Below are 15,255 nucleotides of genomic sequence, written 5' to 3'. Positions count from 1 at the left end.
AATCACCCTTACACTTAAGTACATGTACGCTACATAAACACACCTCGTGGTCATAAATATGAATGTATCAGTTTGGACTTGATTTGCATGTTGATGAAGATCAGGGTTCATTTGCTAGTGGTAAACCAGCCACGTTTTACAAATGACACCACCTGAAAGACAACCCATAAAAAAACTACACCCATGCCTCAAAGGTGGTGCATAAACAACATTAAAATGAAGGTCAACAATATTTGCACATAAGCTATTTTTTAAGGCTATTATCTGTATGGAAACAATTACTTATTCTAAGCGCACACAAAGACACATTGACTTGACCACAGTCACTTTCACAAACACAGTGCAAAACAACTGAGGTTTTTTTGGGGGGGGGATGGGGGGTAGGGGGTAGAAGCTGGCCACAAAGAGACAGTCACAGTCACAGCGTACATACAGGGCAGTGTGCTGAGCTGTGGTTGGTGCTATTATAGTGACAAAATAGAACTTGAATTGACAAAATTGTCTTTGCTTCTCAGCACTCATTCACATGGGTGAATAATCACTTATTGTACTGCATATGTACATCTCTCTCTCTCTCTCTCTCTCTCTCTCTCTATATATATATATATATATGTATATATATATATGTTGGTGTGTGTGTTTGTGTGTGTGAGTCAGAGAGAGAGAGAAATAAATAGATAGAGAGAGAGAGAGAGAGATGACTTTTGGCTATTCAAGTAAGCTAGAATGTCAAGTTTTTTGCATCGGTGCATCGTGACAGCCCATTGACTTTTGTTCGTAGACACCTGCCCAATAATTTTAATTTAATTTTAATCGGGGAATCGTTTCGCTCCACAAAGCAATGAAATCTGAGGACACAAAAGCGTGCTCTTTCTCCGTGTCGCCTACCTAGCAAACCTCTAAACATGACGCAGTTAGGAAGGCAAAAGTATATTTTCAGCGGCTCTGAAAAGCATAATGGATAAGGCAATAATATAAGTCACTGAGACAAACTATCTTTTGACACACGGTGGCATATCACCTATGCCTTAGAAAATATTTAGGAATATGAGCATATTGAAGACTGTATAGACACAATGAAATAGCTTTAGGTAATGGTTACTTACCTTAAGACGGCACTACCTCCTTGTCTTACGGTGATATTGTCCTTTGAAAAAGAATCCCCACTTCGAGCTGGCACTCCTGCAGGTACAAGAAACAGCAGTCTCAGACTGATAACAACGAGGCATTTCCAAGGCAGCACAAAATAACTATAAATGCCCATGGTTGGTCCCGCAAAAAAACTTCCGGAGCCGTCTGAATATTCCGAGGAAAAATACAAGAGCAATCAACACAAAAATCAAGCCAGACCACTAGAGATAGTCAGTCTCCTCGCTTTTCCTCCAAAACGCACGCTATAGTAAGACAAGCTGCATCAGGAACTTGGAGGCAGAATGCATATCAAAACTAACTCCTAAGTCCCCCGTGAAATGTTCCGAGTTTTCCCAAAATAAGCTACGAGCCGATGTCGAGGGTAGAAGCAGTCGTGAGAAGATGGCACAGCCCCTTTGCCCTATAAACGCTTGCAATGTCCGTGATGCATGCACATACAAAGATGCATCAGTGTTTACTTGCGCCGTTCTCTCGGCTATAGTTCAAGGTGAAGCTAAAGCTGTTATCACCATGAACCGCCTTCAATATCCGCATGGATTGATTGAGTTGAATGAAATATTCCTGTTTTTTTTTCTTTTTCAAAAAAGTGAAAGAAAAAACAAACGAGGGGTTGTTTGCGTAACTGGCAACCACTGGAATGCGCTGCTGTCCTCACTGGTGTGCTCTCTCCGCTCTCCCCTCGCTTCCTCCCGAAGGTTAAGCGACTCAGTTCTCAGTGCCAGCGCTCTCAGCGCCTCCCAGGCGGCGTGAATCGTGGTGTCTGTGTTGGTGTGTGTGTGTGTGTGTGTGTGTGTGTGTGTGAGAGAGAGAGAGAGAGAGAGAGAGAGAGAGAGAGCGCGAGAGAGAGATAATCAGAATCACTGTGTATTTCATCACCCAGATATTATAGTGTATTTTTTGAGTCACTCAGTGTTAGTGCAACTGTGATTAAAGGGTGCAAGCTCCAAATTGCAGGACTCTACTTCACCTGATTAAATGTGCAAAACTTGCACAGATGACCTATATAACATGATGACTAATTTGACATTCTCTCTTAGTCAGGTTTATTAAATGGAATTAAATCAGCTTGTTTTGCAGCCAAATCCCATTGCCTTTCACTGGATTTGGAACAGTCACTAGCTACACAAATGTAAAGATTTTTCTTTCAAGAAATGCAAGGCGAGTGAGACCAGCTTAAAGCCTTTATGTAGACCTTTTGAATACAGGAGGCAGCATGGCTCTGTATGACCTGCTGCTGATGATAAACTCTTTTTTCCTTGCATGGTATTAAGTCAACGACTCGAGTACACACACAGCATTAAATATTATTGGTTTATGGGTTATTTCTAACTTTGACTATTCTCAAAGCTTTCATTTAATTGTGTTGATCTAGACATTTTTACTATACGGGTAAACAAAGCTGGATTGTGCTTGGCCCAACATACGTTTGGCCCTCTCTTTTGGCCACTGGGCCTGTCTGTGTGTACCAAGGTCGTTAGCTGAGAATTATGATGATGGACTGTGGCTGAAATAATGTAGGGAGATAAGGCCTAATTAAGAATATATATCTTCATGTGAAGTAACCTGATCCTTCACACGCAAGACTAATTTAGTTGTTTTTTAATTAAGGCTTTCCACTGACCTCAGCAAATCGTCGATGAGTTGTTTTAATTAGCAGAAAACACTCTCTGTGAAATTTGTGAGAAGCTGACAGTCGATAGCTTCAGTGATTTGCTCTGTCTATCTCTCTCTCTCCATTTCACTAAGAGTCTCCAAATATGATAGTCTAACTTTTAAAATCAATATGCTGATGTATCATTATCTTTGTGTATCACTATATTAGCTGAGGCGAGATGTAGGCTTGACTGCATATTTGACTGCATATTTTCCTCAGTAAGTGTAGCAACAGTATTATGAAAGAAAACTATGAAAAGACATTTAATCCTTTCAATTTACAAAGTCTTTGTGAACCACTGACCTTGTGCGCCAAAACAGTGAATTCAGTGTCTGACAAGGGCTGGAAATTGAATCATCCTCAAAACACCTGGGGAACACTGTTGGGTAAGTTGTTGTGTATGGAACTCTGTTGGGTAAGTTGTTGTGTTGTTGTGTATGGAACACTGTTGGGTAAGTTGTTGTGTTGTTGTGTATGGAACACTGTTGGGTAAGTTGTTGTGTATGGAACACTGTTGGGTAAGTTGTTGTGTATGGAACACTGTTGGGTTTGTTGTTGTTTTGTTGTGTATGGAACACTGTTGGGTAAGTTGTTGTGTATGGAGCACTGTTGGGTAAGTTGTTGAATTGTTGTGTATGGAACACTGTTGGGTGCGTTGTTGTGTAGGGAGCACTGTTGGGTAAGTTGTTGTGTATGGAGCACTGTTAGGTAATTTGTTGTGTTGTTGTGTATTAAACACTGTTGGGTGCGTTGTTGTGTAGGGAGCACTGTTGGGTAAGTTGTTGTGTATGGGCAAAACACTGGTAATAGGCCATGCTCTATCATTGAAACACTCTAACAATTATTCTACTATGGTATACATCAAGACAAAATTGAGAGCGCATGAAAGCTAGTAACTGGGTTAAAGTCATCTCTCTACTTTGTCAGAATTATCATGTGTTAAGAATATGGCTTTGGATTTGTATATACAGTATATTTTGATAGATATATATGGTCCCGCACCGTCTCTCGATTCAGAGTCCAGTTATGCATTCACAGACAGCTTGTATGAGCTGAAAATTGAAATGATTTTTTATTGTATGAAAACACAGTGTTTGCTCCTGTCCATAGGAACCCTTTCGTCTCCCTCTCTCATCAGTGTTAACCGTATTGAGCCCAAACATCTCTTCCCATGGTGAATCACCACAAACATCTCTTCCCATGGTGAATCAACACAAACTGGATGGGAATTCATTATTTACACCTTTGGGGAGTGCAGTGTCACCCATTACTGCCCTGTCGAGAAGCCGAATCCTTATTTTAGATGAAGCCCTCCGCAAATTCCCCTTTTTTTTTTTTTCAAAATGTTTTGGTTTTTACAAATCCAAGAGAACTTTTATGTCTTGACTTTCCCGTTTGCTTTAGTGAGATTGCTTCCATTAATGCACACAAGAAGAAGAGTAGGCAGAGATTATGCTATTTGTTTACCATTACTGCCACAATTTATGAAATCCCACCCTGGGGAAAAGCCTCAACAGTATTAATCTCTAGAGAAGAGAGCTGTCCTATTTCCCCTTATCGAAGGCCTGACACAAACACCACAGTGGCACCCCCGTCCACCTGCATATCCATCCAAATAAAACATGCTCTCCTCGAAAACATCTGTCCCAGTCTCTTCCAAGACTACACCATTTTCATTCATGCATTTCTGCTGGCCTCCTTGTCCAATTCCTTATCCATACCTGTACAGGGTAGTAGACCTATTGTTTATCTAGTAGGTCTACTACCCTGTCTTTTCATATGTTTATCTTATGTTCAGTACTTATTGTTAAGTTATGTTATGTTATACCATGTTGGAGTACTTATATGTTTTTATGTTTATATGTTAAGTTATGTCTAGTTAGGTTATGGTAGTGTGGTATGGTGTCCTGTCTTAAGCATTTCAGTGCCCAGTCCAACTCTGTTGTTCTGTGTATCTGACAATAAAAGACTTGACTTGACTTGACTTTGTCATGACATCAGTGCTTAACATCAGTGCATAGGGCATTTTGGAATTTAAGCATTTGTGAGGACCACCCATATGCTTATATGGCATTTTTTCTTTTTTTATACCACAGAACAGAAACATAAGAGATGAGGGATGGAGTGTTTTTTTTCAACTTGAAATCTTTAAATGTCGATGTAAACGTTCCTTTAGGTCCAACTGCAGAGCAAAAGGAGAGGGCTTAGATAATCAAGGTCATAGGTTCAGCTCTAAAGAAATGCACATGGAAATAACATGTAGATCTTTCCTTTGCTGAAAGTCGCTTTGAATAAAAGTGTCTGCTGAATGAATAAAAGTCTAACTATTGGGGGCACTGTAGCTCATACAGTAGCCTCGACAACATTCGTGCTTGAAGCTCAAAGAGGTCACGGGTTCGAATCCGGCCCGATGCCATTTCTCCTGTCCACTCCCCACCTCTTCTCCCTCTCATTTCCTGTCCAACTCTGCACTAATCTATCCATTAAAGGCATAAAAGGCCAAAAAACAAATCTTAAAAAAAAAAGTCTAACTATAAGCCCAGAAAAAGAAATGTAGGCGGCTTCAGCACCATGGACAGCGGAAGAGAAGCCAGGCTTGAGGGAACTCTGGGCAGGACCATGGACAGGACCTCACACGTTTGCTTGACATGATGAATCTCCTTGTCTTAGTCACATCATGGTACATTAGGATCATTCTAATGACTTTGAGTTGTTGTTTTTATCCTATGGGCTTATTATAAATATGCATGTGTTCATTCCTTATTAGTCCTATTATTTTTAACTGTCTCGGTATTTTATACATTTCTTTTATTTAGTCAGAAAATCAACTTTACTGTTATCTATATTCCTGCTTATGTAACTACCTGCCTATCTACCTACTAATTAAAATCCCATATGCAGTATTTGGGAGCCAGAGCAGACACCCAGTATGTGTGTATTTGTCTTATGTTGGATTGATGTCACACAAATAAATAATCTGCATTTACGGGTGGATTCCATTCACTCCATCTCTAATTCAGACTTAAAAAATGATGTTTTGATGTTGTTGAACAACAGCGCTATTTCAAAGAAAGATGTAAATAAGAAGAAGATGGTCCCCTCTTCCACTCAAGGAAATATCAATCAAATCAGCTCAGCTTTACCGAAGACAACCGCCACGGCTCACACTTTCTAAGCTGTTGGACAGAATACTCAGATGGAGCCTCGGCACTTAGGCGAAATAGCTAGCCCCCCCCCCCCGTTAATTATGAACAAAAAGACACAGAGGACAAATGGTGTGTGAACAACAGAGTTGTAAAATGAAATCTAGTGGGAACATTGCCCATCCTTTTCCATTCATCACACGTCTGACAGCCCAGGGATCCACACTGCCACACGGCTGTTCTCTCTCTGAGAGCAGTCATTTTGTCCGCCTCGGTAATGCGAATGGCTGTTTGTCAGCACGGGCTGGACTTGCTGCCACCTGCTGTGCATTAACTGATAAGCCTATTTGAAAATGAAATGCTTAAACGCCTTTGTAATCCACTCGCACCATCCGCATGGAAATAAAATAAAGCTTAAAATGCCGTCGTAAGGGTTTATGAGCAAAGTTCTGAAATACGAAGATTTAGAATTTTATTGAGGGAATGAAAACTTGGGTGAATTTTAGTTTGATTCGCGCTATCTACCATTGCAGTATCATACTATCCCTCTTAACATCCTCCACAGTCTAGAGTTCTCAGCTGCAACTTTCCAAACATTATTTTGTGCAACGTCAATGAAGTTAGATTTATATCCTCCATGTTATCAATGGACGGTCATTTTTAATAATTGCAGACATAAAACGTAGCCTGAAAAGAAATGGCAAAAAACTTGGAGAGCTTCATGATCTAATGTGTATTTCTATTTGGGCATATTGCTATGGAATATTACAGGCCTTTAGGTGTGCCCTTATGTACAAGGTGTATGTGTGTGTGTGTGTGTGCGTGTGTGTGTGTGTGTGTGTGTTTGTGTGTGTGTGTGTGTGTGTTTGCGTGCGCATATGTGCGTCATACGTCTAAAATATACTTGAGCTCCCAAAAAAGTCCTTCTCATCCATTGCCTGTAAATAACGGTGACACTCGGTGACCTAGCATGGCTTAAGCGCCCCAATCACAGTGCAGAGGGAGATTCATTTGTGTTGTTCATAAATACCAGTCCCCCCTGTCACTCACAGTGTCCCTCAGTCATTCAGAGATTAATAGGTGCCCTAGCCCTGAGGTGATTCAACTGGGGATGGTGACAAATGTCATGTATGGAAGGACTCGCGGGCATCTAATCCTTCACTGTCAACAAGTTTTTACTGCGCCAGCTGTACCCTTAAGAACTCCAAACCAGAAAGATCCTTGTTTGTCATCAAAATTGGCCAAGTGCATTTCACCAAGGAAATAAAATGCAAGGTTTTTTCTTCAGGCAAAAAAAACTCCCCCCCTGCTAGATTACACACTTAATTCTGTGCAACGATAGCCAGCACTACCAGATATTTGACTGCTTTGGGATCCAACATTAGTGATGCAGGAACATGGGTCATGGGTTTCTGGAGACTGGGCCCAAAGCCATCCTCACATGAGCTTACAGGACATGATTTGCATTGAGCTGGATTAAGTGACAGGTATTTTGTTAAGGACAACATAATGACCTTCAACTAATCTCATCAGATTTTAAATGCAGTCTCCCTGTGCATACTGTTATGGTTGGAACCATAACGTCACACATGGCTATGCCATTAAAGAGATTAGTGTTTAGTTACTGTTGTTCATTGTGTGTTGAGTATTCAGTCAGCCTTGCAAGGTATGCAAAAAAACAAAACACTTTTAAGCATAATACTCAAAAGCGTCTTATTTGTAAAAATACATGTGTAATTCAGCAAATTCATATGAAGGCAAATCAGTGAAGGAAATCATATATTTTGTATACGACTTTATAATGCTTTACGAGCATGTGTACACTGTATTAAATGTTATGCATCATATCAACGAGAATTTAATTGAATATTGTTTTCAAACATTGATACAACGGCCTACGTTAATCTCTTGTAGCATCAATTGTACCATGAAAGCAGTGTGGCCTCTAGAAACAGTACCTGTCTGCATCTCATGCTGCACTAGAAATCTTAAAAATCTTATGAATGCTTTGCTCTATCTATTATAGGCCCACAGAGGCCTCTCACTTCCGCACATATGGAATGCCTAATCACAGAATGCAGTTGCATTGAGAGGAAAATTACGTTTTTTTTACAAGCAACCACATATTTCACTTAGTTGAGTTACTGCGTATCAAAACTAGATCACATCCAAATTTTGAATGTTATTGCAAGACAACAGGGGCCTCCGCATGTGAAAGTTTGCACAGATAAAGTACTGACAGTGATGAGTTTCCTCACATGTATCAACAATCACACACGTCCCATTTCATCTGGATAGGGGACAGACGTTCCCGTTGATAGAATTGTTTCAGGACATGACAAATTCTCTAAATTGCCAGAAAGATTGAGCTGACCAATGAATTCATTATGAATGTCAGCAGTGAGGAAAATACCAATTTAATTTGGCCAGAGCAGACAGGACAGACCATCTGATGCATGATGATTAAAATGTACTCACCCCCAGCTCTGAGTATAAGTACAAATGCTAAAAAGTGGGCATGGGGGCGTGGGGGGGGGGAATGAAGAGCATCGATCAGCCAATGGAAATGAGACTGATATTTGTCCATGGGCCGCCCATTTCATGACATCGAGAACCCCTAAATGGTTGACTCTATGTCAGCATCTGCCCTGCAAGGTTCAGGATGATTTTAAACAGCAGGTGGCGTGCTGAGACATTTTCAACCCATAAAATGGCGATTTTTATAAAAATGGTACTTTTGTTAATATTCACACCAGCATTGATGTGTTTCATCACAGTATAGTCATATCATTTAGTTTGTTGATCAAAAAAATAATGTAACTCCTATTATCCTATTATTTTCAAACATTGAAATGATAGTAGTCGGTGATGAAACTCCATGGCTGTCCATCTGGCATCCTAAAATGACCCCTGAAAAATTAAATGTATTGAAAATCGAAAGTGTTTCATCGCTTTCAGTGTGCCAGCTATTAAAAAAGTAACGCCTATGGTGTTTGGGTCAATATGCCTCGAAGCAACATCTGATGTAGAACAAGCTTTATGCGCAGCCCTGTCTCAATCACTCATAAACTCTGCTCTTTCCCTCACACTCATAATAAACTGCTAGAGTGTCCATGTCAATGATCCTCCATTAGTGATGCAGGAACATGTCATGGGTTTCTGGAGACTGGGCCCATAGCCATCCTTACATGAACCTGCTAGAGTGTCCATGTCAATAAGTCTAATTTAGCATGTTGACTTACTAGCAATGCATTGTATCCATGTTTTTTCCCCATCCTTTCTCAAAGCTCATTTTGTACAAACTTGGTACAAAATAAAGACTTCTTGTCTTTGTTTTAAGTATGTCCATAGATGTATAGATCATCATTATGATCATCATCATTAGAGTTCAAAACAGGTTTCAACTTTGAAATGTTATAATTGGTGCATTTGAAATGGTGGCGCTATAGACTGGATTTATGACGAGATGGTTTCATTTCATACATATCACAATCTCAACTGTCTAGAAACAATATGAGTGCTAGTTTGGGGGAATGAATCGCAGTTGTACCTTTGTTCAGCGGTGCAGAGGGGATTTTAGAACTGGGGGGGACGCTAACATTTTTTTTAAACGTTATTTACTGACGATTGTCACCTTGCGTAAGGAGAGTGGAGGGGACGGAACAGGTCACTATGAATCTGGGGGGGACATGTCCCCCCCCGTCCCCAGTGCTATCTGCGCCCCTGCCTTTGTTCACAACATTTTTCACACGTTTGCAATGCATGTGGTCTCCTGGGGCCAGAGAGAGGGGACAAAGAGAGGGACAGAATCTGTGTCAACCTATTTGGTTGAATTCTAGTAATTGTAACAGTGTGCCAAATTGTGTTGCAAGTTGTACCTAAGTATCTAGGTGAGTTATAAAATCAATTGAATTCCGGGTCGTAATGACCCAGAGGTAATAGGTGTTATTTCTTCTTGGCGTAATAAGAGGGTTAGGGCGGGCAGTGCCTCTTCAATGCTAATACACTCATCCACTGAAGCGTACCTACATAAGAACTTAATGGCACTGCAAGATGTGTGTTTCTGAACAGCTTCTGTCAGCCTTCACAGCATTCGCAGGAAGTCTTTCATAAAATAAATGACAATGCGTGCCAATGTAGTTAGTAACCTATGTTTGATGTGATAACAGGAGATCTTGCCTTCATATTTTTACCTTTTGTCATACATTGCATTTTATTCCATTACACGACTTCAAACGTCATTTGAGAATACTGCCATGACGTCCTCTTTAAATATTCAAACTTTCCTTTTTGTACTTGTGAATGTGTTATAAAATCCTGGTGTGGGTTCAAATGAAGTCATACCATTGTTTTTAATGCTCATCAGACATGATGCAAGGCTCCGTAGAGATCAGTGTAGAGTACAAATCTAAAGAAGGAATGTCTTCTTTCTGCCCGGAGATATTAATCCAAAACCTACATACGCAGTATGTGTGTGAATTCTTATTAAAGGCTGACGTTTCAAAATGGTAATTTTTTAAACCAGAACGGAACATGAGGGTTAATGCAGATCAGGTACTATACTATATATAGAACTTTTAGAGGCATCCTGTAATGAAATTAGAATGTCTGCGGGGCTCATGGAAGAATAGCACTTTTAAAATATAAAATGTAGAAACATACTCTCTAAAGATAGTATATGCCACACAATCGATTATATTTCCAATGTGAACTTAAAAAAACATTTAAATATAAGATTCACAGCATTTGCAGATGCATCACCTTGATAGATTATCCCCATTGGTCATACAGATATTAATTATGAATGGAAATCATTTAAAGCCTCTCATAATATGTTTGTTAATATTATTGACCGCTGAAAGGGCAGCCAAAGGTTTTTGAGAAGCAAATAAAAACACCCAAACAACAGGACCCTGGTACCACGACTGAGATATGTGACACAAGAGATTAAAAACAGCACCCTGGAACCACGACTGACATATGTGACACAAGAGATTGAAATGTTGAAAGGAAATGAGATACTGATGATGCAATGTTCCTTTGAAGAATGTCTCGGGTCTATTTGGCTTGAGAAATTGGAAAGCACTTGACTGAATCCTTTGATCTTCATTGACTTTCATCAAATGTTGTGGACTGCATAGGAAGATTGGTGGGATTACTCTAGAGTGTTTGCTGGCTTTGGTGTGAAATTAGTCATGGCTTAGAACACAGGGATTTCTCCCGCCGGTTGAAGCGACACGTCTTTTGAAGGTAATGCTGATACACCATGGGCTTCCTCTTACCAGTGCAGCAGAAATCCACACACAGAAAAGCAGCTCACACCCTGTTAAATTGATATATAATTCCTCAATTATATACAGTAAAACTGGAACAGCATATCCTTCCCAAGAGTGATATTTTATTTTATTAATTTTTTAAAATATATTTGAACTTCTTAATCAGTGTCAACTCCTCATAATTTATAGTAAATCGTCAGCCTTTGGTCTGTGTTGTGGAAAAGCTTTGGCAGTAAATGACCCTACATTTAGAATCACCTTTTCTGCATGGGTTTCTTCCTCTCAAGAGGGTATCCTTTAACACGTTTAACACATCCTCTCACTGTCTGTCCCTGGCCAAAGCACACCTAATTAAATCAGCGTAATTACAATGGTCTTGATTCACTACACCAGGTGAGTGTGGAAACACTGAGTGCAGGGCTGGAGGCAAGAGAGATGGGAAGAGGATGGAGAATCATCGACATGTAGGAAGCGCAGTCCTCGACAGCCACTGATGAGGCCCGCGTGATTGGCTCTTTATGTTGGGGGTCTTCTCCTCTGACCCGGCCAATCAGGGCAGGTTATTTCACTCACACACTGAACCCGCTCTCAGACGGACTCCACTGATGTGCGATTGTGGTCACTGCTTATGTTTACGAAATCAGCAATCTGACCCCGACCGACACCTCTCTGCTTTCCTGAGAACCTTTTTTGACCTTGTGTGAAAGACTAAACTGCTATATGTTATATTTGGTTACTCGTGAAATGGAATGCATGCTAGTAAACTTGCTGGTATAAATCAAGTACCACTAGCCCCGAAAGTAAGTGAGCTAGACATTACCAATGGTAATTTGCAGGGTCTAAGAAACAGAAGTGACATTTCCAAAAACAGCCAACCTATCATAACATAGAGTTTAACGAGCTATTTTTCCTTTTCATAGACCTCTTGTATTCAGATTTTTGTATGCAGAAATGCATTCAGCAAAAATGACCTTTGAGAATCTAAATGTAAACTGATTATTTTAAGCAAGATCCTGTTTACTCAACAAATCATAAAAACACACATTTATAAAAAGTACCAACTTTATCCTTGCAAATTCCCTTAACTTTTATTTGAAAAATGTTCAGAAGGCCCCATTCTCTTCCGATATGAGTAATGCTGTTTCCACAGCAGGCATAAATGCAGTATTGATTATCCATCTTCACTGCACTTACCGTCATTTTTCTCTCAGCTTAAAATGGACTGCCACTGGACAGTAATCACTCCCACTTTCAATGATCTTTTTGCATCCACCTTTGGAACTCCACACACACACACACACACACACACACACACACGTTTCAGAGACACCTAGAAAGTGTTTAATCTCCACTGCAACCCTTAGTAAATCATCATATGTCACTATTAACAAGTGTGATTAGTGAGTTCCATTTTTATCATGCCCCCCCCCCCTCCCACACGGCCTGTTGTATAGTACACAGGATTTAATACAAGTCATCAACATAATAGATTTTTTTCCCCCAGCTGTGAAAATAATGGTCAGCTCTCTGTGTTCTTCTACACCACAATGCTCTCTCACTGTTCAGCGCTGCGTATATCCATCGCAGGAAAGGTAGTTTATCATATTCTGGAAGTGGGCCTTGATTGCCAGTAGTTCTAGTAAAAAAAAAAAAAAAAACGTAAGCACTGGAGGACAGATAGCACTTCTGCAAGTCTAGACTGCTCATAAATTCTGCACCGAGCAAAGACTGGCAAGTCACTGTCATCCACAGACCAACATATTTTCAAGACACAAACCTCAAGATGTGTTAAAAATATATATTATTAAGAACATTAAAAGTAGCTTTAGAGCATTATGCAGGAACAATGGATTTGGACTGATATGAAACTAAGTATGCAATGTACAAGTATGTTTTCTACACATTGTTATACATCGGTACACTGTGTACTGAGTCACTGTGTCAATCATCACTAAGTAGTCATGTAGGACACATGACAGTGATTCAGTGCAACATGCTGGCTTACATCCTTTCACCAGCCAATGGCTCTTACGTGATGGCCTGTTCTACAGAAGACAAAAGAACTTAATTTACATAATGAGACTCCAGCCTCACAATAGATGTTACATGAAATACCTTTCTTAGGCAATTATGCCCGAGGCTATTCTTGGACTGGTCGCACAAGATGCTTATGCTGTCTTTGTTTCCATAGTGTTGTGTTGCACAGTAAGGCGTACAGAACTATATGTTTCTGGGGTTGACCGCTGCCTGTGTCTGTACGTTAATTAAACTGAACCTTAAAAATGAAATCATTCTCACTTAGATTTGTATTCAATGTCACAAAAGGTGGTTCAAAGGCATTCAAACTTTAAACTTCCAGTAACGAGATTCAGATCATTATTATTTGCTCCAGCTTATCTTTTCATAAGGTCCTGGTATTTTCATCGCAGTTATATTTGTTTCATTTATCATGCAATAAAATAGATGTCACTACGCTGTCTGTGTCTATGATGGCCTTTTCCTAGTTCTGCTCCAACAAGGACATATTCATTTCTGTGAACTGTCCGTGTCCCTGTAGAAACCCTTGTTCCATGGATTCATTGCAGTCGAACCCCGTTTGTATTTTTCTGTCCGTGTCCCTGTAGAAACCCTTGTGCAGTCGAACCCTGTGTGTATTATTTTTTTCTTCTTTTGATTATTGTGGTGCCAAATGTTGAGGGGAAACCCCAGACTGCTGAAACAACACATCCGCAGCTAAGCACTGTTGCTGCTATGTGATGCTCTGCACTGTAAGCCTCTTTCAGGTTTCCTTGGCACTTCTATACGGCGGCCTCATCAGGAGGCACAAGCGCGCCCGTGTGTGCGATAAGTCATGTTCCGCGCCGATTATGTCATAAACTCTGTCTCTCTCTTTTTCACGCCTTTGCGCCGGCTCAAGCACTGCCGTCTCCTCACTCCAGCTCCGTCTGGGGAGGAACTATGAGCATTTTTCAGCAGCTTAATTGGTCGACTGCAGAAAAAGACGGGAAGCTGACAGCTGAGATGGCCTTTCTGCGACACAGTACGCTGTGTCTAAATATACTAAAGATTCAAAGAGCAGCCCTGGTATCGGAGTCGGGGGATTTCACCTCTAAGTCTTCTAATCCACGGAGTTAGTTTGATTTAACTCACGTCTTGTATTTGAGGAAAGTCAATGTTTGACAAATGTTATGTTTAAGATCCTCTTTGGCACCAGAGACTCAATCTATACGTGGTTAAAAGCACTCTTACCACTTCTTTGTTTTGGACATGTATTTACTAGGATGAAAATACCCCACAGTTGCACAATCTAAACAGGGCCTCATGTAGGAAGCAATATACAAACAAATATCCTCTTATTTATGTCTGTATCCATGATCTGTTCTTTTGAAAACCAGTGATTTCTGGGCTTCACCAATGTTTTCTTATTTTTGTCTCTTACCTTAAGTACGAGAACATTTTAGGAGTGGTCGAGAGCACCCATGTTTAAACGTCAACAAATTGTTTGTCCAACGGAAGGAAACATACATTTAAAGTTTTAGGATAATAAGAAATGCATGAATATCGTATAATGGAATTTGTCCACTTTGTTCAAGTTAATTTGACGGCATGTCAATTTCACTGAAGTTTTTCTTCGGGCATCTCTCAGGCATTTGGTGGCACACATGCCCTTATAATGTTTTCCTTTTTGTTTTGGCTTTTTTGGCCTTTTTTGGCCTAGTTGAATCAGGCCGGAGTCGAACCTGTGTCCTCCATGGGCATCAAGCCCGAATGTGGTCGGGGCTACTGGTTGCGCCACAGTGCCCCCCCCCCTTATAGTGTTTTCTATGCTAACAACAAACAATCGGCCACGTGCCTCCAATTTATGTGGGATTCATGTGGGATTCATCATTCAGCGAACCAGTGTAGGAGTACACTCGGAGGGTTAAGAATGTTTGCTGCATCTAGGGTTGACTTTGCTTATTTTTTTCTCTTTTCTAGAAAGTAAAAGAAAATATAAAAGACATTTAAGAGAATGTGGCTGCATTAGGGC

The 15,255-nt window shown here is 40.3% G+C and overlaps 1 protein-coding gene across 1 annotated transcript in view; it reads right to left on the bottom strand.

Moving 5' to 3' along the window:
* Positions 1-1,264, bottom strand: part of opcml (opioid binding protein/cell adhesion molecule-like) — a gene marked incomplete at both ends in the record, with an annotated part of 71,158 nt that extends 69,894 nt beyond the window's left edge. Inside the window, one exon of the mRNA XM_080835074.1 lies at positions 1,107-1,264. Coding sequence (XP_080691200.1) covers positions 1,107-1,264 — 158 coding nt within the window. The remainder of the gene's footprint in view (positions 1-1,106) is intronic.
* Positions 1,265-15,255: the final 13,991 nt, after the last annotated feature.

This window comes from Sprattus sprattus (genome assembly GCF_963457725.1).
Source record: "Sprattus sprattus genome assembly, chromosome: 1".
NCBI lineage: Eukaryota > Metazoa > Chordata > Actinopteri > Clupeiformes > Clupeidae > Sprattus > Sprattus sprattus.
The sequence above is the reverse complement of the archived record's forward strand: the minus strand, read 5'-3'. Positions and strand labels throughout refer to the sequence as shown.